Source organism: Gorilla gorilla, chromosome 5 (genome assembly GCF_029281585.2).
Source record: "Gorilla gorilla gorilla isolate KB3781 chromosome 5, NHGRI_mGorGor1-v2.1_pri, whole genome shotgun sequence".
NCBI lineage: Eukaryota > Metazoa > Chordata > Mammalia > Primates > Hominidae > Gorilla > Gorilla gorilla.
In genome coordinates, this window is record NC_073229.2 from 140,550,397 (window position 1) to 140,575,082 (window position 24,686).

At 39.5% G+C, this 24,686-nt stretch overlaps 1 protein-coding gene across 3 annotated transcripts; it reads right to left on the reverse strand.

Moving 5' to 3' along the window:
• Positions 1 to 322: 322 nt before the first annotated feature.
• LOC109027298 (serine/arginine repetitive matrix protein 3-like) lies at positions 323 to 21,018 on the reverse strand. Of its 3 annotated transcripts, none has more exons than XM_063707811.1 (4): positions 19,889 to 21,018; positions 18,990 to 19,067; positions 17,522 to 17,648; positions 323 to 609 (listed from the first exon to the last, which is right to left on the reverse strand). In XM_063707811.1, the coding sequence occupies exon 1, from the start codon at positions 20,888 to 20,890 to the stop codon at positions 20,249 to 20,251; it is 642 nt and encodes a 213-aa protein (XP_063563881.1). In that variant the 5' UTR covers positions 20,891 to 21,018; the 3' UTR covers positions 323 to 609; positions 17,522 to 17,648; positions 18,990 to 19,067; positions 19,889 to 20,248. The 3 variants fall into 3 exon arrangements, with proteins under 3 accessions (XP_063563881.1, XP_030868101.1, XP_055247751.1); XM_031012241.3 differs by lacking the exon at positions 323 to 609 and adding an exon at positions 12,908 to 16,647 and having other exon boundaries at positions 20,228 to 21,018; XM_055391776.2 differs by lacking the exon at positions 323 to 609 and adding an exon at positions 12,908 to 16,647.
• Positions 21,019 to 24,686: the final 3,668 nt, after the last annotated feature.

A 24,686-nucleotide genomic window follows, 5' to 3' on the forward strand; every position in this document is an offset into this window, starting at 1 on the left:
CCGTACCACTATGATGATATTCTCAAAGATGAGTTATGTTCCATGCAAGTATATTCACTAAACGTGTACAGTACCAAATACTCTGACTCCAAGTAATAAAAAAAAATAGCTTTTGGGTCTTTTCCATGCCTTTAGACATGACGAACATAGACTATTTAATTGTATAAAGATTTTCCTGGCATATCTTCCTTTTGGAAAAAAAAAAAGGTCCTGAAAGTCCTTCTGTTTTATGAAATATTCTAGTCTCTGTTCTGCATTATATTATTTTACATAGAACTTACAGTCTTAAAAAAGAATGTTCATTTGTTAAAAAGCTCCCAAATTGACTAATATTATTGCTATTATAGTTTGTTTTTACATAGTGTTTAATAGAACATTTGTTGTGATTAAGCAAGATTGCTTCTTTGTCTTCTTTTCTCTTTTCTTCCAAATAGTTCAACGCCATTATAACTTTCCTGTAACAGAGATGGGAATGTTTTCCTTCACTGAATCCCCATCTCATGAATCTACAGTCTTGAAACCCTTATTTTAACAGAACAGTCATCTGACTCGGTTTGGCTGTCTCATACCAAGATCTCTTGGCAGCAACAGAGTAACCCTTGCTGGTACCTGTGAGAGAAAACAAAGGGTCTGTTTTGAGTATAGTAGAAGGTAAAAAATGGACTTGATACTTCTTCACATCTTAAAACTTTTATTTTTTTATTTAAGAAATATGCTAATAAGTTGTAACATTAACACTTAAATCTCTAGGAACCATCTTTATAGTTGATTATAATATATTTTTATTGGCTAAATATATCACAACTACATTCTATTCCACTCTATTATAGTGGTTTGTTATTTATTAATAACTATTATTTTTACCTCATTATAAAATAGCTACATAATAGGAAATGTTTAGTAATATTCTGCGAAGAGGAAAAAAAAGAATAAGGGATATTGACCATCTTGGATAGTTTTTCATGAATTCAAAGTCCTCAGTAAGTGATTTTAGAAACTCAACTTTATCAACTTAGTTCAAATAAGCAGTGTTTGCTGATTAAAATAGTCTTTTCTGTCATCAGAGTATTCCAATTCTAAACTCAGAGAGTTTAGGAATTTCAGTTTATAATCAGAAAGCTCCCTGGTGAACTATGAATAGTGACAAAGGCCTTAAGGAATATTTATCCCAACTTTGGTAGAACCTGGAGAGTTGTCTTTTACATTTTATCATGCACCTTTCTAGTAACTGCAGTTCTTCTATCCCACAGTGGTACTCTTTAGTTTACGGGAAATTTAAATCCCGATATTAAATCTTTATTAATTTGTGTAACCTCCTTGGTTACACTGGCCTGTAAACAAAGCTCATTTCAGTCTCTGCTCAAACCCTTGGAAAAGTTAGTTAATATCTCTGGACCTCATTTCTGCCTGTAAATATGTAAAATGAAAGGAACCAATTAGATGTCTAGCTATAACATTTCTTGATTTTAAGTGTTTATACTTTTTTAGAATCACCACTCTCCATATATTTGTGAGAGCTAGTCAACTATTATCTATCTACTCATGGCCTCCTTGGTACAACCAATCCTTTCAGACCTTAACTTATCCTGTTCCTGCGTCCAAGAATCAATTCAACTGAAATGGCTGGTCAGAACCATTTTTTCTCTTAATCACAAGGGTTCTCCAAACACAAGGATTCCTCAAATGATAAAATACCTGCTCCAGAAGAATCTCTCAATATGGTGCTGCATTTGCATAGGTTATTGATCCTAATTTCTAGACTCTGAATGGAGGCTAGTTGTGCTTGGAGCAGTGGTTCTGAAATGCATAAGGACTTAAAATCCACAGGGTTAGTGCTGGGTGAGGCAGAGGTCAGTAGCTCTTGAACTGGATAGTAAACATCAAGAAATTGAGAAATAAGAAACGGGAACTTTGGGATGCTTTGAGGAGCATACTTAAAACCACCACAGCCTCAGATGTTTGTGTTGAAGGAGTAAGATGGCCAAGAAAAAAAAAATGTTAGGTCTGAGAGTTTACTCATTCCAATAACAGACCTGGCAGAGAAATCATTACCCATTTTGCAACACAGCCTTAGGGCAAGTCTGGGCAAGCTCTGGGTGGGCAAAAAATAGCCTTTCCAAAACTCACCTAGCTTTCCAGCCCACCCCACGTATATGCCCCACACGTGAAGTCTTCCTTTCTTTCCTCCTTTCTATCTCCTTCCCCCCTCCTCCTTTCTCTCTTTCTCTCTTCCAGAATGAATGATTTGTATGACTGTGGAATGTGTTTGTCAGACAAGTCCATCAGGGACTTATAACAGTCCCTTAATAGGGTAAGAGAGAGATATGAGTCTTGTGGTCATAAATGGTTGGGCTTCCCCACTACCTCATTCATTTATGTTAGCTAACTATTAAAATCTAGGTCTTTACTAATTTATAGTTAAAATATACATAGGAGTAAATGTGTGTTTGTATGTGTGGGTCTGTGTGTGTATAAACACTGATGGATATTTTTCCAAATGAACTGATGATGACCTCTAACTTCTGGTTCAGGAGAAGGAACTTTATGTCCTACTTTTGCTCTGGAAAAATGAAAAGACTGCTAAGGGGGAGTAGTCATGATGGAATTGTGCATGTGTGTGTTAGGTAATATTGGGTGGAAAATTAAGGGATATTTTCCTTTGTAGTATTCCAAATAAATCTGTTTATGTCATAGATAGTTACTTGGAATAAATATCTTTCTTCATGAGTGCCTTCTTAATTTCCAGAAAAATCTTATAAAGGTTTCTCAGTAAGGTTCTTTAAATAAACTTTGTTTCAATCATAATAATACTAGCTACCATTGAGCATTTATACTTCCTAGCATTGTGTCCAACACTTTACATTCTTTATCTCTCATCCTTATACTCTCAAAAGATGAGGCATTGATATTCCCAGAAAACTGAGATTTGGGGAGGCTAAGTAAATTTGCCTAAGGTTATGGAACAAATACATTGCACAGCTGTTACTTGATCATAGATCTGACTGTCTCCAACCACTGGACACTTACTGTTGTCACATAAGGGGATTCAGACAGATATCTAGCTTATTTTATAACTGTTCTCATTTGGTGAGAGATTGTCTATAAAGATGTTTGGTTTTTGTGAGCTTTAATGGCTGATGTAAAACAATTTGGTAATTATTTTAAATTAAAAAAATCTTATAATCAATCTAAACATACTCCTATGTCATATACTGAGACTCTTAGAACATATTTTAGAGTAGAGGCAAGCAGTCTTCAGATACTGAATTATAATGCCTATCTACTTTTAACGAGTGGTATGACACCACTTTCAAAAATCTAGACTTCGGATGACTTCCAAATGTACACCTATATCTACAGCAATACTTGGATATAGTATTTCCTGAAATATAGTCTTTCTCTTAAAGAAAAAAAGAATAATATTAGTTCAGGTCCTTGAGATATGAGGCAAGGATTAGAGATTTGTTAAGTAAATGTTGACCCAGACTATATAACTCTAATGAGCAAAATCCCTTTAAAAATTTTCAAGGAGATGGGATAACAGTAAGTAATATTTATTGAAAGCCTGTTGTGTGTTATGTGCTACTAGGAGCTTAGACAACATAACCTCATGTGGACCTTACAACTGCTCTGGAGGTCAGTCATTGTTCTTGAGTCAGGCTCTTTTTTCTGGTATAAGAAAGAGTCACCCCCTCATGCTGTCTCAAAAGGCATGAGTTATTTTAAGGGAGAGTGGGTGGAGGGTTTGTACAGTAAGGGAACCAGGAACCTCATGGAATTGTCATACAATCTGGCCTTACAAGCACTTCAGTTACAACTCTGTCAAAATGGGAAGGGACTCAAGAAACTTGCTTTTCCCATCTAAGGAAAGGATGGTATTTTCTGGCTTTTGGTGAGGTGATTTATCTTCAGAATGGGTCTAATCTGAAAACAGACCCCACTGGGCAGAAACATGAAATCCATGTTCATAATTATGTAAATGAAATGAAAATTACTTGCATTCTTATAACATCTATATAAAAATTATAATTTTCTGTTTATTTTCCCACAGTTTTTCCTGTAATTATATTTTTTGGTTACATTACTTTTTATAATAAAATAGTGACAGGTTTTACATTACTTTTTATAATAAAATAGTGACAGGTTTTATAATAAAATAGTGACAGGTTTTATAAAAAGCCAATCTGTAATTGGCTTTTTAATGAAATGTGCTTTCCATGGAAATACTCCAAACTTGACACTGGTGTCAATTTCATTGTACTCATTCACATATATAATACACACTACACATTTTTACATAGACACATACATATATAAAGGCACACATACCTATATGCATAATTCATTTAAGCATTTTTATTATTGGACACTTGAGTTGTTTTCAGTATTTTGCTAATTTAAACAACACCATGTTGAACAACTTTGCATACATACAGTTTCACACATACGTGCATATATTCTAAGGAGTGGAATTGCTGGATGCAAATTTACATACCTTTTAAAGATTTGTTACATATTTGTCCTCCGAATCCTCTCTCAAAGTATTGTACCAATTTATACTTCCCCCAGCATTGTATGAGACTCACAATTTCTGTGTACCTTCCTCAAACGTTCACATTCTTCTAATTTGAGCACTTTAGGTATGACCAGACTGTAGAGCCTCAGGTTACTGCTTATTTACCAATTGTTTTTAAGCTGATACTTTTAAGCCTTCTACTCCAATTAGGCCACAGACTCCTATTTCCTTTCCTTTTAGGATAATACTGGCTAGGGCTCATTTAGCCTAATTTCTGTTTTCTGCCCTAGTAGAGTAGCTTCCTTTGTCCATGCTTAAATGATTTCAGAAGTCTAAAAGGGAATTTTCCAATACATATACCCACTTCTTTCATGTCAGTAAAATAAAAGCATTATGGGACTGCTCAATTTGATATGTTATCTCAACTAATCTGTTAATACTAAATTGCAGACACTCAAAGGTGAGAATCAGTCCTAGGAAGATTGTGAGCAACCAGTCTACAACGCAAATACTAAGCAGGCTCAAAAGTATATCTGTAACTACAGCTGCAGCTCCATCAAGGCAACAAGTGGACACATCCTGGCAAAGTACAATCTGACCTCCTTTGTTTTACATTTGCTCATTGTTCTTTAACACATTTTAACTTGAAAAAGTTAAATAGCCTTCAATAACAAGACAATTACACTGTCATAGAATTAGTGTTGAAATCTTCCAGCTCACATACTAGACAAAACATAGTTCGCCCAATAACTATCTGGAGGATCCCTGAAGAGGATGCTAACCACGTGACTATTGCTTCCCTTATTCAACCCACCCCTGAATGGCATGAAGGCTGTTAGCTCAGAGTGAAGAGGCTTTTAAACGCTGTCCTGTAGACTGGTATGGACAGGCTGCACTTCCCATTTATCTAGAGAGATATAAGACATGATCCATGGCCAAGGTAATGGGGTGGGCTCAGACATTTTTAAGTTCCTCCAGTAATTTTGGTAAATAGTTCTAGTTTTTGGAACTATGGCTCAGAGCATCAAAGAGAAATGTAGCTCCTGCTCCCATCCAGTGAACTTTACACAACTGCCTAGAGCTATGATATCTAATATGGTAGACAGTAGCCATTAGGCACATGTGGCTATTGGCCACTTGAAGTATGCATAGCTAGTCAAGATTTCAAAGACTTACACTAAAATCATAATGTTTTGGACATAGGGGGTTACATAAAAGTATTATAAGACCTAATTTCATCTTTTTAAAAACATTTTAATGTGGCAATAAAGCATTTAAAGTTACATAAGTGGCTTACATTATATTTCTACTGGACAATTTTGATCTAGAAGGCATAGGTTCCATAGCTCAGGAACTTTGAGTCATAAAATTTTAAAGTTATAGGAATCTTGTAGATGAAACAATTGTCTCACTTTGTGAATGAGGAAACAGGTACCCCATTGGTAAAGTGACTTATTCTGGTAACCTGAGTTGTTGGTAGAGCCAGGATATTCCCGAATCCCACAACTCTGGATTTCCATCCAATGCTAGCTTCTCCCTCCCATGCTGCTTGTCTTTGGCGACAGTAGCCACACTGAGTGTTTTAGGATTCCTACAATTCTGAGGCATAGAAAGCCTCACCACTCATAGCCCCTGCTGTAGTCTCTGCTGACCAGATTCTGTTTGCATAACTAATGCATCCAAATTCATTACTACAGAACCATAGTCATGCCCTTAAGCAGATGCCTCCTCTTTTCACCATCTCACATTATTAGTTTTGCCTCCACACGGAGCTATGGTTTAAGTGAGGCCTTAGTATCTTTGCAAAATATGGTTCCAAAAAACAAATTCTACTTATTTGAGTAGTGTGACATTCACTAATAATATTTCTCCCACCCCCATGTTTACTAACATTCTGGTTTTCTCTGGCATCCAGAGAACAATGTTTCTTCTTCTCCAGTACTAGTTAGAAGGATCAAGTGCTGATGGGTGGTGAGTCCCTCCCTGGCTCCTGCCCTTTAGCCACAAAAACAAGTTATCAGCCGGGCGCGGTGGCTCAAGCCTGTAATCCCAGCACTTTGGGAGGCCGAGGCGGGTGGATGACGAGGTCAGGAGATCAAGACCATCCTGGCTAACACGGTGAAACCCCGTCTCTACTAAAAATACAAAAAATTAGCCGGGCATGGTAGTGGGTGCCTGTGGTCCCAGCTACACAGGAGGCTGAGGCAGGAGAAAGGCGTGAACCCAGGAGGCAGAGCTTGCAGTGAGCCGACACCGCGCCACTGCACTCCAGCCTGGGTGACAGAGTGAGACTCCATCTCAAAAAAAAAAAAAAAAAAGTTATCTTTTTGCATGGCATCAGCAGAGCCTTGCTTATATAACAGTTATTTTACGCCAAAAAATTGTTTTTCTTCTTTCTCATCTTTTAATAAAATATGTAAGAACTTTAATAGTGTTATTGGTAAGCATCCAAAATATTTAGAAACTACTTCCCCTGCCACAGAAATATTTGCTGCTCTGAAGGGTGCAAAGGATCTACTTTCCCCAATGATTCCAAGCCAGTTGAGATTCATGCATATATGTCCCAAAATGTATTAAAATCCGTGTGTGCGCGTGTGTGTGTATTTTTCAAAGTCAGTGCAGATGCATAGAAATGCCCAGCCCATGTCTGTTGCATTTTGATGTATTTCCTTCTGAATGCCTCAAGTTTAAGCTGAGCTGTCAAGTATAGAATTTATAGGGAGTAATTAACCCAAGTCACTGATAAATTAAAATGTCCCCAGGCAAATACGAGTATGTGAATAAATCTGAATTTTTAATAATTTCTTAGAACAGGTCACAAAAATGCTTTCAATTTCAGTCCTTTACTGTCTAGTTGAATCCTTGCTGCTGGAAGAAGGCAGGCAAGTCTTTGCCTTTCTTCAAAGCCTGGTATCCAATGCAGCAAAAATTCCTGATCATGAGTCTCTTTCCTACATGTCTTGTAGGTGATTTTTTGTTTGTTTGTTTTTTCTGCTACTGACTGTTTCTGATCATAGAGATCTAGGGCAATGACATTCACTTTGTGAATAGTAATAAATGAAAATGTCATGTTTGGAGATATAATATCACTACCATCTGTAATAGCAGACTGCAGCCTACATTGGCATAAATACTAGTGCCATACAATTATTTATAAATGGAGCTTTGTTGAGGGGAAGAGTTATTCTTTAATTAATAAAAATCTAAGACAAGGTGGTGATGGAATATGCCAGGTGTAGGGTAGAAAATGCAGTTCTTGGAAGTATCCTTCCCAGTGGCAGGAACTGAAGACTCCAGATCAATCAGGTGGACCTTTTCATTGATGAGCTGATAGCTTCTAGGCTGTGGGGAACCTCTGGTGCCTTACAACTCCAACTACTGCAAAATTGCTTGTTGTGCCTCATAAACAAATGATCTTCCTATTGGAAGAGCTACGTGGTCCTTGGACAAACAAAGATAGTGTATTGCTTTAAACCTTATCTATTTGCTACAGTTTCCTTCTCCTGCCAATATGAGCATGCCTCTAAATGCCACAAGGTGTTTGAATTTAATCAAAGTTGGCTCTACTTTTGCCTTTTGTTTGGCTAAAGCATCAAGCCATCTTCTTGATGCTTTATTGTGTTTATCAGTCAGATTTATGTAGGTTAGAAAGCATTCAGAAGTCATTATTTCAGTTTCATAGTTCTTAGAGGTCTATACCCTTAAACTTTGAAAGTAAATATGAACAGTATCTCTCTACACATACACAGTAACCTCAGTGCAATGTTTTTAAGCTTCAAGTTGCAATCTATTAGTGGGTCTTGAAATCTATTTGGTTGATCAAATTCTCTTTCTTTTTTAATGAAATAGACTAAAATAAAAAATAGAAACATTGACTTCTGAAACTTTAATATATATATTTCTATATCTTTATTGTCTATCTTCCTATTTATCATCTGCCTATCCATATTAGTTTTAGTTTAAAGAAAAGGTTTGAAGAAAATCTGCCTTAAGGGAACTCTCAGAAATAGATTATTAGAGTACATAACAATTCTTATGATTTCATGCTAGACTAAATAGGGAACACTTAGTATACAAGCATTTGTAGGTTTGCATCTATGGTATCTTTCACAACTTCCTCCTTCTAAACCTCCATATTATTATTTTTTTAATGGTAGAGAGATTAGAAAAGGGGGTAATCATAAGTCTTAAGGATTTTAGTAATTGTTGTCAACCATCTATGATCAAATTTAAATATACTTTTCTTCCTATTTATAATTTTAGTTCAGCTACTGTAGTTATATAGCTTTTGTTTCCTATATATAGCAAATATTGTTTTAATATTAGTAAAATACAGAAGCTTCTTGTCTAGGTTTAAATTTCAGAGAACGACAGCTGATAGATCAGGGATAAATAAAAGTATTATTCTTTCACACTCAGAATAAAAACTGTAATACAGATCATTAATTTCAGTACAGTGTATAGGACAGGTGATATAGTTAAGTGGAAACAGATAGGCTTTGCAATATTATTACAAATTAATAGGAATCTATAATACTTCCATTACTTTTCAAGCATATGCTAGCTCATCTGTCGTTCTAAGTGTTGATGTAGCTCATTTTACTCACCAAATGGCATCTGTTGACTTGTGAGGCAAGATCTCTTAGGTTAGTTTGTTAAGCCATAGTCATTCTTAGTAGCATCCAAAGAAAGCACAGTTCATATGGCAACATTATTTTCAAATGATTCCCCACAAAATTATGTTTTACTTAAAAACTTGCTTAAAGAGAAGGTATATTACACCATGGAATACTATGCAGCTATAAAAAGGAACAAGATCATGTCCTTTGCAGAGACATGGATGGAGTCATTATCCTCAGCAAACTAACGCAGGAACAGAAAACCAAACACCGCATGTTCTCACTTATAAGTAGGAGCTGAATGATAAGAACACAGGGAGGAGAACAACACACACTGGGGCCTGTGGGTGACAGGGGAGGGAGAGCATCAGGAAACACAGCTAATGGATGCTGGGCTTAATACCTAGGTGATGGGTTGATAGGTGCAGCAAACCACCATGGCACACATTTCCCTATGTCACAAAACACATCCTGCACATGTATCCTGGAACTTAAAATTTAAAAAAAATTTTGAAAAAGGTAAGGAATATTTATCTGCATCTGCATCTGGAAAAAAAAGTCATATCTTGACATGTATTTTAATATTTCATTTGTAATTTCCTGGTAATTTTACTTATTGAAACATGGGGAAAATATTCAAAAGCTAGTTTTTAAAAGACTTGAAAATAAAGGTGACACCATTATCCCTCTTTAAATAGAGCATGAATATTTGAATGAATTTACCAATTTAGTGTTAACTCTCTCAGTCCCTTTGTAACATTAGTGTGGATACTTAATATGTACATAAATTTGGAAAAGGTCGCCACCTTGGCCGCATCATAAGATAATTCTAATAAAGTCAAATGCTCAAATACCACTTTTAATAACTTTCCTATTAAGCCCCAGCACTTTAAAGATGATAGTTAATTTTGATTCTTCAGTTACTTATTCCTCTGTGATGAATTTGACATTTTTAATTTTTTTTTTAATGGCTTGCGTGCCTTGGGGAGAAAAGAAAAACTATGAGTTGAGTTTTCTGCTTTTATGTGCTAATATTTGTGCTGACTGCATCACAATTAAATTCACTGGTCAGAGTTCTGATGATTTGGGATACATTTTTTAAGATGCCATTTTTTACAGCTATTATTGTAAAATTTGAGGAAAATGACATATATAATTTTTATCATAGAGCCATTTATATTCTAATATTAAAAGAGATTTTAAAATTATATAACTGAAGTTTTTTTGTTTTGTTTTTGTTTTTTTTTGAGATGGAGTCTCGTTCTGTCACCCAGGCTGGAGTGCAGTGGCGTGATCTCGGCTGACCACAACCTCCGCTTCCTGGGTTCAGGCGATTCTTCTGCCTTAGCCTCCCCAGTAGCTGGGATTACAGGTGTACGCCACCACGCCTGGGTAACTTTTTCTACTTTTAGTAGAGGTGGGGTTTCACCATGTTGGGCAGGCTGGTGTCAAACTCCTGACCTTGTGATCTGCCTGCCTCAGCCTCCCAAAGTGCTGGGATTACAGGTGTGAGCCACTGCACCCGGCCAAATATAAGTTTTAACATCAAGAAATACCCATAGCTTCTTAGTTTATATGGCTTAATGAGCTTTTTTGAGATTTACAAAATAATTAGATTGTTTTCCAGAATTATTCCTGGACTCACAATTTGTAAGATTCTTTTAAAATATCTCAAGAGAGCTGGGTGTGATGGTGCACATCTACAGTCCCAGCTGCTCAGGAGGCTAAGGTGAGAGTATCACTTGAGCCCAGGAGTTTGAGGTTGTAGTGAGCTATGATCCTGCCACTGTACTCCAGCCTGGGCAACAGAGCAAGACCCCATCTATGGAAAAAAAAATTTGTGTGTGTGTGTATCTCATAAGCCTCTGGCTGCTCTCCAAACTCTTATTTAGTCTTATCCAGTAGAAACACATTAACCATCAAATAAATCCTTGATTTTTACTGAAAAATAAAGAAGCTTATATTTAGCAAATGTACTATCACAATGGTACTTCTCAAAAAGTTCCTGTTTAATGCATTATGTCATCAAGTGATTAATGAAAAGGGACTGACAACAAACCTGAGTCGTATCTGAAGCTACAAAATAGAGCTATTCTATCATCCTCCTTCTGATGAAAATTATCTAGACTAGGTATTGTATTATATACATATTTTGTGTATGTCATTATATTAAAATATATACCATTTTAGACTGTAAAGACCCTCAGAGATATTCTGCACCAGTGGTTCTCAGACGGGATTCACTTTCAGAAGCTGTAAAACTTGTTTAGACTATGCATCCTGCAACAGGTAAACTGGAATCTCTGTGATAGGGCCCCAGGTATCAAAGGTTTATAAATGCCCTAAGTGATTCCAATATACAGTCTAAGTGTTAAGAACTATTGGCTTAGGCCAGTGGTCTTCAAACTCAAATGTACATAAGAATCACCTGCAGAGTTTTTTAAAACATGGATTCCTGGCCCTCACCCCTAGAGAATCTAATTAAGTAGATCTGGGATTGGTCTGAAAATTTTCAAGATCTCAAGTGCTATGGACTGAATTTTGTTCCCCAAAATTCATATGTAAGCCCCAACCCCCAATGTGACCATATTTGGAAATAGAGCTTTTAGGATTAAAGAAAGGTAAAATGAGGTCATAAGGGTGGTGCCTTATAAGAGGGAGAAAGAGAGATCACTCTGTCTCCATGTGCAGGCCACGTGAGAACATGGGCTACTGTCTGCAAGCAAGGAAGAGAACCCTCATCAGAAACAGAATTGGTTAGCACCTTGATCTTGAACTTCCTAGCCTCCAGCACTGTGAGAAATAAATTTCTATTGTTTTAGCCATCCAGTCTATGGTATTTTGTCATGGCATCCCAGGCTGACTAATGAATCAGTGATGCTAATAGCAGTGGTCCATGGACCATATTTTTGAGCACCTCTAGCCTAGGCCACATCCCCCAGAAATTTCGCTTTAATTTGTCTGGAGGTAGTAGAGGGCATCATTTATTTTCCCAAAGTTTCCTGGGTGGTCTTAAAGTATAACCATACTTGAGAACAAATGAAGTAGAATGGTTTCTTCTATTTATAGCTAAGGACACTAAGACTCAAAAGAAGTTAAGTGATTTTCCCAAGTTATCGTGGTTTATGCTACTGCTGATTTTTCCAAATGTACAGGGGAAGTAAAAAACAGAATTTCTTCTAGGGTCAATTTAGTCCTAGAACCTATAACTTTCAGTTTCCAGAATTAACCCATTAATTTCCCCCTAGACAACATTAAAATTTGTCAATTTCAGGCAGATTCATTTAAAGTAACTTTTCCATTATACTACAATCCAGGATTGTTGTATCCTATATCTATTTCTACTTTGTAACAGTTGCTTTTTTTTGCCATATGTTTAATGACTGATCAGAAAGTGAGATATTTAAATATATATATATACACACACACATATATGCATATATGTGTGTGCTTGTGTGTGTGTGTGTCTATATGATAGATACTTGCCACATGTTTAATGATTGATCAGAAAGTGAGATTTTAAAATATACATATATATACACATGTGTGCACTTTGTGTGTGTGTGTGTATATATATATATGATAGATACTTAGCTGATCTTCACACCACAACATTAATCTGCCCACCATGAACAGAAGCACTGCTATCAAGTATCAGCCTTCTTGTATAATAACAGGAAATTCAGAAAATTGATTCATGCAATAAAAAGATGGAAATTTATTAGAACTTTTAAATACCTTAATTCCCAGGTATAATGAGAGGAAAAATAACTCAAGATGGGTGAAAGTTTATTAAAGATTTCACCTCAAGGACAGGCATTTAGTTAGTGATTTTACATATGTAGTGATGTGAACTTACATTGTTCATATATCGGGGAGAAATTACATCATAAGTAAAACAACACATTAAGCTTAACGCTGCTAAATGAAAGGTGCCATCCCCTGCACATTCTGAGTAGGCACTTGATTTCTTTCAAAAATAAACCTTATTTCTTCTTAGGCACTGACATTTTGTTAATGGAGCAAATGAATCTACATTTTTTCATAAATTGCCAGAGTTAATATGAAATATGCACTTCCCAAAAGGAGAAGTTAGTTGTACATTTTTGGCCAATGATTCAGCAAGGAGAAGCGAGAAAAAGAAAATCTGGCTAGGAATCAGGAGGCTTGACTTTTCCTTCCACTTCTAACTAATTAGCAGCAAAAACTGGTAACAGTCCCCATCTATGTTAACCTTGGTTTCTTTGTAAAACAAAATGGTTAGAATATAATTATTCCAAGTTTCCTTATACTTTTCTCACTTAGATGACAAATACTTCTAAGGAATGCTGTGTTTTTTGTTTGTTTGTTTGTTAAACTGTTGTTGGGTTTTTATTTTGTTATTTTAACATTTTTTAAAAATGGCAGTGTTTCCATTTGGCCAAGATGAGTAAAAATGGCAAAATCAAAATGTCACTATTAAAAAATCAAAAATGAAAGAAAACATGGAAAAAGAACCAGTGTGTATTCTTTGGAGTTTGGTGAGAAAGGATATAGAAACATGTCACTAGACTACACACTTAAGTTTAATATCAGCAAACTGTCGACTATTTCCCATCTAAAAGATACTATAAATGCAAAATAGCCAAGATTTTCTTTGCCTGACACAGGTAATCTCATCAGCAGAAGAAAAGGCCTGAGCAGAAGGAGAAGTCTGAATGGCCTGGCTGTTAAATGTTTTACTGGAATTCACTATGTGTAATACTCAGGCAGCAGAAACTTGAAGTGAAACATTAACTGCAATATGAAGTCAACTTGACTAGTTCAGCCAGTGTTGACATCAAATATTATTTTTCCCAAACTGCATATCCAACAAAAGTATTTAGAAAGAAATATATTAGTGAGCTTGAGTTAATAAAAACTAATCTTCACAATATTTTATATAATTAATAAACCAGAAGAAATGTGGCAAATAAACATATTCTCTAATTAATACTTCATTTGGTTCAAGTACCTGTTTAGTAACTTTTTTTTTTTTTTTTTGACACCGAGTTTCACTCTTGTTGCCCAGGCTGGAGTGCAGTGGTGTGATCTTGGCTCACTGCAACCTCTGCCTCTTGGGTTCAAGCAATTCTCGTGCCTCAGCCTCCTGAGTAACTGGGATTACAGTGTGCGCCACCATGCCCGGCTAATTTTTTGTGTGTGTTTTTAGTAGAGATGGGGTTTTGCCATGTTGCCCAGGCTGATCTCGAACTCTTGGGCTCAAGCAATTTGCCTGCGTTGGCCTCCCAAAGTGCTGGGATTACAGGTGTGAGCCACCTCACCCAGCCTATTTAGTAACACTCTATAACAGTGGTTCCAAACTTTTGGTACACTGGAATCACAGAGTTTTAAACACCTCAAACTTTCTAATTTGGTTGGTACAGACTATAACTGGGGCATCGGAAGTTCTTTTTTTCGGGGGGGATGGAGTCTTGCTGTATCGCCCAGGCTGGAGTGCAGTGGTGCAATCGGCTCACTGCAAGCTCCGCCTCCTGGGTTCACGCCATTCTCCTGCCTCAGCCTCCCGAGTAGCTGGGACTACAAGCACCCACCACCACGCCTGGCTAATTTTTTGTATATTTAGTAGAGACGGGGTTTCACCGTGTTAGCCAGGATGGTCTCGATCTCCTGACCTCGTGATCTGCCCATCTCGGCCTCCCAAAGTGCTGGGATCACAGCCGTGAGCCACCGCGCGTGGCCGGAAGTTCTTAAAGCTCTCCAAATGGTTTTAATGTGCAGCAAAGTTTGGGAAGCACCACTACGTAGCATTGGTTCTAACTCTGGCTGCACACTGGAACTACCTCGTACCTTTAAAAGCATATGGGGTATCTGGACTTCATCCTAGAAGGAATTAAATCAGAATTTCTGAGAGTACAACTAGGCATTGGTGTGTTTTGGGTTCTCCCAAGTGATGCTAATATGCACCCAGGGGTTAGAATTACTATTATAGAATACTGCCACGACAATCCTTATCTCCTCCTGAAGAGCACAGAAGGCTTGATTTCCAAACTATTGCAAAAACTGGCATGACCTCAACTACTTTTAGCAGGGTTCTGAGAGGTAGGGTATCACTCACCTTAACTGGTTCAGATCCTGCCTGAAAAATGCCCAGGCATGTTCCAGTCCACACAAGACTGATTCCAAAGGGTGTATCTCTCATTGACAGCCCCTAGAACCATTCTAAGTTATGACAATAAACACCTATTTATTGAGTTCTCATTCCTTGGCAGGTATTTTATATACAACGTTTGGTTTGCTCCTTCCAGAAACTGTATGAGAAAAGTTTGCATATCAAAATCCTACTGATGAGAAAGTGGAACTCAACAATGTTAAATGACTTGCCTGCCTAAGGTCACACAGTTAGTGACAGAGAGTCTAGATTTCAGCCTAGTTTTGTTCAACTTCAAAGTCCTTGCTCTTATTTGATGGACACATTAAATTATCCACCATAGTATCTAGACTGGGACACAGCCACAATCTGAAAATTGAATTCTAATTTAATAAACATGCCCTCTGCCAGGAAATATGAGGAATGGCTATAGAAATGAAGAAGAGTCTCTACCATGAAGGAGCTTATAATACTAAATGTTACACTCCTTTTGTTCTATTAAGTCTGAGGAAAAGAATAAACATCTAATTTCATTCATTCATGTAACAAACATCAGTAATTTTTGTAATTTCAGAGAACAATATTATAATTTGGAAGGTGTTTAGGACACCTTAGGTAGTTTATAATAAGAGGTGATATAAAATCATCCATTTCAAAAGTCAATTGTCAATGAATGAAGAATAGCTTTCAACTGAGGCCAGGATACGCAAACTGTAAATGAGGCTTTAGACACAAAAAGTTAGTCTAGGCCAAGTGGTTTAGTGGGAGGATCCTAGATTTTATATCAGAAAACATAATCGTATGTGGTCTGAACCATTTATGGCTTGGGAAATTCACTTTAACTTTCAGAGCCTCTGTTTCCTCATCAGTCAGTGCCTGTGAGGATAAAAGGAGACACGTATGGACGTGCCTGGTACATTTCATGACCTATTAGAAGATTGTGAGGCCAGGAAGTATGTACCTGCAGAAATCTCAAATTGTGACTTGCAGTGGAGGTGGAATTCAATTATTATTAAGAATGTAGGTCAATGTTTCATTTTTTTAAAAGATGAAAACTAAGCCCACGAAGCTTGAGTCATCTGGAGATGAAGCAGTCGCAGCAGAGCAGTCTTGGTAATGGAGAAGATCATGTCAGCGCTGAGAAAGGCAGGGAGGGAGGCCTGAGCAAGGAAGCTTGGAGAAGCCTCTGGAGGATGCCTGGCCGGGGCTGAATGCTCAGAAATGGAAGGGAAAGCTCAGGAGATTATCACTGAATCAGTAAGTACAAGCACAGGGCAGTATGGCTTGAGCAAACCAAAATGATCTTACTTCTTCTGTGATCTGAAGATGAGAGAATCTATAGGTGCAGGGTACGGCAGTTTTACAAATAGAATAATTTTGGCCTGAGGAAGAAAAACAAAAAGCATTTCAAGAATGGAAGCAGATGTATAGTCATGGACCAGACTGATTAGTAAAACATAAAAGGCAGATTAAAATTTAGTTTAATGAATTAAACTCAAGAGGAGAACAGAAGCCACATACCTGTAACAGCCCTGTAATATTGTTACTCTGTTATTTTAGGCTAAAGCCAAGAATAAACTAAGGACGACAACAACAAAAAATAACATTTTGTTTTGTTCAGACAAGAAGAACATGGAAGGGATGCCTCTGCTTGAGATAAAATGGATGACTAAACAAAACTAATTCCCTTTTTTTTGTCTTCTCTATTATGTAAAAATAAACCATTAAATGTAAGGGATAAAATAAGCTTTCAAAGAGTTGACTGAAAAGATAGGTGAAGAAGCTTGTAAGAAAATATGTCCTAGCTGTCTAAAGCTTAACTTCTTCTTGCCTAGTAAATTTCCGTCTTAGCAAGGAGAGTTTACCAATAAGGACTCTCAGCTAGAATCAGCATAGAGGGAGATGAACACTAAAAAACTGGAGGTGGACAGATGGAGTTCCAGTTTTTGCCTTAGTCTGAAACCAAGGCAAGAAACTTTTCACAGATACTGAACAAAATGAATAAACCTATTATTAAAATGACATCTGGGTACTTAGAAAAGGAAGACACAATTTTGTATACATGAACCACAATTCACTAAGTAGTCATTTCCTTTGTTTTTTGACAATATTACAGTAGAGCAAAGACATCCAATAGACAAAGCTCATCTGCTGTCTGGAGCTGCATCTAGGAGTAAGGGGTCACTTTTTCCTAATCCTTCAGCTAAGGTGAGAGTGGGGATACCTTTTTCTAATTCCTACAAAAGTGCCACTTACCTATGTACACAGGCTGCTACCCTGGGACAACAGACAAAAATAGGACAAGGTAACATGTGGGTCCTCAACTGATAAGAATGTTCATCAGTAGCATTCAAATCCAGTGTCAGTTGGCAGAGGAAGGTACCTGAGAATGAGAACTTAAATGATGGCATGGCATACAGACGGGATTTACAGAGGTCATGAAATTGAGAGGTAGAATTACTCAGTTATATCAATGATACCCAACATGTCAACAAGCTAAGAGGCCTAATTTAACACAATAAAATTCAGTAGAATCACAGGTAAAGTGCTGAACACTGCATTGAGTGTAGTTGTCTAGTTCAGTGATTCTCCAACTAAACTTTTAACACTTTAAGGTTTTATTTGGTAGATCGTAATATGGAGTCAGCTGGGTAATATTGCTGCCATAGAAGCTCCAAGGATATACTTAGGGAAATACAGTAATTACAACAAAGCCATTAAACATCTTTCTACTTTGTCACTTGGGTGAAACCTTGAATTCAATTCTTGGCATCAGGGTTTGAGAGAGATGTTGGCAAAGTAAATCTCCTCCTGAGAGCTTTCCTAATGGATGAAGAAAACCTGATGGAGTTAATATGTACCCAGGTAAACTGAAGTATTCTCCTGTGGAATCAAGGCTAGGTGTATCCTGTAGTTCCAGAGAGCAGAATAGCAGATCTGTTGAGACTTACTGTAATGGGGTGGGCGGGGGCGGAGGGACGGGGGGGCTTTGCACAAAGTGAATGTCATCCAGAGGCCAATTCGCAGGTCACTCAAAAGCAAAATTGTGGGGGGTGTGAGGGTAAAGGGGAGCAAATGACAGTCAGTACTGCCTCCTTTGAAGAATTCTCAATCCTGGTTGTACATTGCGATCATCTAGGAAGAGATTTTAAAATGCGGATGCTGATGCTTAGACCCTAACCTCAGAGAGTCTGATTTGTTGTTCTTGTGTGGGGGTCCCCATTGGAAAGAATTTATTATAGCTCCCCTGCTGATTCTAAAGTTCTAGGTTGGAGAATCACTGAACTAGACTACTACTTGCTGAGAGGTTACGTAAATTAAACCAGATGTTTTTTCTAAAGTCTCTTTCAAATTTGAGAAGATAAATGGAAATTAACACTTACGGATTACATAATACAGCTAGACACTTTCACAGTTTATTCTAATAATTGAATTAGTATACGTAAATCTCTTAGCACAGTGACCGTCTGATATGGTGTAGTAAACTCTCAATAAACATTAGCTATTTTTATTGTATCCTCTCCATAACTGTTCAAACAAGGTATTATATTGTTACACTATAGATGAGGAAACTGAGGTTCTGATGTTAGTTTTCCAAGGCCCACAGCAGTAAAAGCAAAGTTTGGATTTGAACCAAAAATTAGTTCCAGTTTCCAGAGCCCTCTTCTCTCCTCGACGGTCCTTCCCTAAAGCATCAAGAAGTTTATGCAAATTAGTGGTTTACCTGAGTGAACATTTAAAAAATTTAATAGTACCACTTCCTCTTGACCTCTTTGTAAGGAGTTCCTCTTAAATGCAATTTCTGAAAAAGAGAAGCATAAACTGAGACATCCACATTTTTTCCTTATTTGGCCAAATAGAAGTGAGAACCTCTGAGCATAGAGGAATTGGATGGAGGTGCCCTTCAGAACTCATGGAGAAAAGCACTGCTCCCAGTAAAATATCTCTCATTCTAATGAATGGGTAAGTATCCTACAAATCTTTCACTTCTGTACAATCTAGGTCTGGTAGGTTACTTGCACACACTGGGTGGAGGTGGAAGGGGCAAAGTATTCCTGAGGTGATGGCCCTGATCCTACCTCACATCTCCTTGGGGCCTGGTTGGACCTGGCTGAGCGTGTTTGAGCACAGTGGCTGATTTTTGGAAAACAGGAGAACTCTTCTCCAGGAGGCTGTGACTACCAAGGTTGCAAATGCTCCACCTGAACTTGGGTGCATGAGGGATCTCTCTCTCTCTCACACACACACACCCCCCACCGCGTAAGATAAATTTCTGTTTGTGAGCTGCCTACATTAAATGCTTTGCTCCTGACCTTCTATGATTAAAATCTGTTCCGTTTGCAGGGTTCGGTGCGCTTGGATTTAGTGTATTTTGTTGGTACAGTAAAAAAGAGAACTGCTTCTCTATAGATGACCCCCGCCCCAAAGTCCCCCCTCCCACTAACTTCTCTTTGAGAAGAGAGTAGAACCGAATTCGAGAGAAAAGAGGCAGTAACTATTCGGGAGGAGGCAGACTGGAGTGGGCACCAGCCCCGGTAGTAAGAGTCTTAACGTCTTCCTCGCTTTCCTCTCGCAGAGTAGTGTGGAAGCATCAGCTCCTCCCCCTGGGCCTCCAAAAGTTACCTTTCCTTTGGGTGTGATTCTCGAACCCGAAGCGTTTGAGTCCTAAGAAACTAGAACAAGTTAGAGCCAAAGAGGCCTGGCGGGCGGGGGTGCGGGTGGAGTCCGGGCCGGGTGGCGTGGAAGGCCGAGCACAGCTGCGAGCGGCGAGTCCCGGGAGAGGAGGAGCGGGAGAAAGCGGGGCGGGCCTGCGGTCGGGGTTCGGCCGGGGGAGGGGGTCCCCGTTTCCCTCTCCTCATCCTCGTCTCCTCTGGCTCTGGTGACGTTGCGGTTTCCTCCCCCTTCCAGCGGAGCCTCAGCGCCCGCCGCGTCCCTCCCTCCGCCCCTTTCGCCCACACCTACCCGCCCGCGCCGGCCCGGCTCTCAGTAGCGCCGCCCGAGGCTGCAGCAGCGCATCCCGGGGCGCGGCGCGGCGCCCACTAGCACCCATGGCGCGGCGGGGGCGCGGAGGGCTCGGTTCGGAGGGGGCCGGGAGCCCGGGCGCCCTGGAGTGAGGAGGACCGGGAGCTGGCTCTGGAGGCTGCGGAGGCGACGCCGAAGAGAACTAAGCTTCGGCTGGGAGCGGTAAGTGGAGGCGCGCGCAAGGGACGAGCTGGGGCGCGCGGCGCAACTTTCTTCGGGACTTTCGGGCGGGTAGCCTTCGGGGCTGTCCCGGCGCGGGCGGGAGACGGAGAGCCACGTCCCCGGCTGAGAGCGGAGAGCCGCGGGCTGCGCGCCCGGGCCCGGCTCGGCTGGACTCTGAGAGAGCGCCTGACGCGTGAAGCCTGAGCCACGGGCTTCCCTGGCGGCGGAGCAGCCTCGAGGGGCAGCTTTTCGCCCCTCCCCACCCCCTTGAACGCCGAGCACCGAGCCGGGAACACGATGAGAACCTGGAGATCGCATTCCGTGCGTCGGATCTGGCCGGCCCAGCCGCGATTTCCTCGACGGTCCTTGGGGCCTCGGCTTCACTCTGCGGGGTTGGGTGGCACACCCTCGCGTTCTCCTTTCCCTCCGTACCCCAGCCATTTGGGAGCAGGGGAGGTGGCGGCGGCTTGTTTGCAGATCCTGGCGCTGGCAACCCTACTTTGCGGCTGCGGAAGCCGAGGAAGAGCTCCCCAAGCCTCTCCCAGACGCTGGATTCCAGCGCTCCTGGGCTCCGCCGGCACTCGGAGAAATTGTTAGTAAACCTCATCCCCCAGGCAGTCCCGGGGAGGGGAGGGGGCGGGGGCTTGACTCACAGACTGGGAAGCTCTGAAAGCGATGCCACATGGGCTCAAGATCTGTCGGGGCTGGAATCTGAGCTAAGTTTGTGACCTGAGAACTTTTTCGTTTATATCGCTCCTTTAAAGCAGCAGCCTCCTCTTAAGCCGGCTGGCATTCAGATAGAAACCGAAGCCTTTGGTTAAAATCAGGAGGTGAACCTCACTTACCTGAAATTCTTTAGGTCAGGCAATGACGCTTTTAGTTCTAGGAATCTTCGTGTAATAAAGTTCTTTTTAAAAATTTTTTCGTTGGTCATGGTTTAGAAAGTCGTGGTTTAGCATTGTTAATTAAATGCATGAAAGACCTTCTCACTTATACATATTTTTAGTATTTTTCACATTATAGAATTTAAACTTTCAGTAATTCCCTCAAGTTTTTAAAAAATTTCTCGGCCGGACGCAGTGGCTCACGCCTGTAATCCCAGCACTTTGGGAGGCCGAGGCAGGCGGATCACGAGGTCAGGATATCGAGACCATCCTGGCTAACACGGTGAAACCCCGTCTCTACTAAAAATACAAAAAATTAGCCCGGCGTGGTGGCGGGCGCCTGTAGTCCCAGCTACTCGGGAGGCTGAGGCAGGAGAATGGCGTGAACCCAGGAGGCGGAGCTTGCAGTGAGCCGAGATTGCGCCACTGCTCTCCAGCCTGGGCGACAGAGCGAGACTCCATCTCAAAACAAAACAAGACAAAATTCTCAATGATAATCTCTATGTGAAATAGTGATATACAATATTGTATAGAGTATTCTAACTATATTACTAAATGGGATCACAAAAAACCTAATGTGCATGGAAGAAAATAAAATATAGGATTATCTGAGTATTTGTTTCATGCAAATACTTAGATTTCTGTATTGTGACCTCTTCCTTTGACGGTCACGATACAGATATAAGTTCTTTTCTGAAGTATGTAGGTAAGGTCTGTTCTAGTAAAAATGGAGAAGATAACAGATTGAATTTGATGTCTCCATCACCTAGTGACCCGTCTGTGTGGGTTCAGCAAAAAGTGCAAGATAGTGCTGGTTACCTAGGTTACATACAGAGGTATATGAGATCAGCCTTAGCTCTCTTGGAGCTGCTAATGCAGAACCTGAGAAACATCAATAAGCAGCACTTCCCAAGTTTGAGCTTGGGAAGAGTTATTTTTCATTGACTAGTATATGACGTCAGTATCAGTTTTTATGAAGTTTTAGTTAAATAAAAACACTGGCCTAAAAAGTACATTTTGACAGTTTAAAAAATACTGAAAGTACAGTCACCAAGTGAAGGGGAATTAAAAAAAAAAAAAAAAAAGGGCCGGGTGCGGTGGCTCACGCCTGTAATCCCAGCATTTTGGTAGGCCAAGGCAGGTGGATCACGAGGTCAGGAGTTCGAGACCAGCCTGGCCAATATGGTGAAACCCTGTCTCTACTAAAAATACAAAACAAAAAATAAATTAGCTGGGCGTGGTGTCACGCGCCTGTAGTCCCAGCTACTTGGGAGGCTGCGGCAGAAGAATCTTTTGAACCCAGGAAGCGGAGGTTGCAGTGAGCCGAGGTCGTGCCACTGCACTCCAGCCTGAGCGACAGAAGAAGACTCTATCTGAAAAGAAACTTTGACCAAGAGATACTTTGATAACAGTACAGGCAGTTGCCATGATGGGGTTATTAGGTTCCATTCTCGATCCTGCTAGATAGAGGCTGTCCTTCCTGATCTTGGGGACCTGTTGAAAAAGCACTGGGTGAGACATCAGCTAGGTTTGCTATGTGAGATCAGGACCATCTTAGTGACTAATGTTTGTGTGTACATCTGCTTTAGTATTTACGAAATTAGTTCAGAAACAAGCTAATACAGTTCCTTTCAATAAGATTTTATGGGCTGTCCGGTTCAATATCTCTCAGTGCTGCCCTGATAGGACCTGGTGGTCATCCATGAGATGAAGCTCTTAACTTCGCAGATGCTTCCCAGTGCCTCGTTATAGTCTCTTTTTAATTTCTGAAAAAGTGCTTTAAGATCACTGATGAAAGTGCATTTTGCGATTAAACAATAAAATATTTATACATTTCTTAATGTTATTTGTGATACAATATTTTGGTATTTATTTATACTTGCCTTGGATCACACTGTGTTGCATGAAAGAAATTGCATGATTTTCACTCAATAGTATTATTTCAATAAATAATTGTAGAGAAAAAAAGAAAAAATATTTAAATTTGAGTTTTAGTATATTGGTAATCTTTGTTTTCAAAAAGGAACTCCCAAAAGACTAGCATTTTGTGGTTGTAGCATATATTAAATATTACATAACCTGAAACTGTCAAAGGATTTTTACCTTTACCGATTGTGTTGCTTACTTCTGCCATGTGTAGGCAAGCTCCAACCTGTTGAGGGTGTGGATTCCAGATCCTCTTTCAGAAGAAACTCCCAAAAGACTAGCATTTTGTGGTTGTAGCATATATTAAATATTACATAACCATTAGCATACTTGAATCATAAATATAGTAAGTATTATCCTTTTTCACCACCCCACTGCCCCTTCCCCAAATAAAAAAAGAGAAATACTGTTATTGACTTAGGATGTGTTTGTGGCAGGCCTTTGAGGAGAGCCGGAATCTGTGGTAGAGGGAACTTCATTATAGTGGATACTATTATTCTGTTTTCTGAGGGGGCTGGATCTTTACTATTTTGAAGGAGTGGGTAGGGCACCTGAAGAGATTCAGTGACATAACCCTACTAAAAGAATGTGCCTGAGAAGAGGATAGGACAGTTCTTAAATGCTTACTCCATTTCCTATTGTTTATAACAGAATACTTGAATCTGGATAGCTTAAGAAGAAAAGGAATTTATTTTTTACAGTTATGGAGCTCAAGTCCGAGGTTGAGGGGCTGCATCTGGGGTGGGCTTTCTTGCCGGTGGGGACTCTACAGAGCTCCGAGGTGATCCAGGACCTCACATGGTGAGGGAGTTGTTCATGCTAGCTCAGGTTTCTCTTCCTGTGAAACTATCAGTCTCATTCCCGTGATTACCCATGAATCCATTAACCTATTAATCCATGAATGGATTAATCATTCATGAGGGTAGAGGCTCATGACCCAGTCGCCTCTAGGTCCTACCTTTCAATACTGCCACATCCACATTGGAGGTAAAGTTTCAACATGAGTTTTAGAGGTGGCAATTATTCAAACCATAGCAAATATGTTAAGGTTTTCTCATGGGATTATGTTATCTTCCCCTATAGTGATTGCTAGAATAAAACTCTCTGGGAGCACCAAATTACCAGCAAATGTTTGGGTGACACAGCAAAATTCTTTATACCTCAAGTTGGTGCCCAACATGGCAATGAGGCAAGTTGTATATAAGCCCAGAGTACTGAAAAGGAAAATTATTTTCCTATGAAATTCATATGGTGAATTAGAATGGGAAGTAGAGATTAAAATCCCAAACTCTTGAGGTGTACTGATCGATGTACCATTTGATGATAACAATAATGAAGAATGTATGTTTCACAAAGTCTTCTCAACTCTAAAGCCGCATTCTAATAGGAAACATGCTTTTAAAAATTAAACTGTTCATTAATTGGAT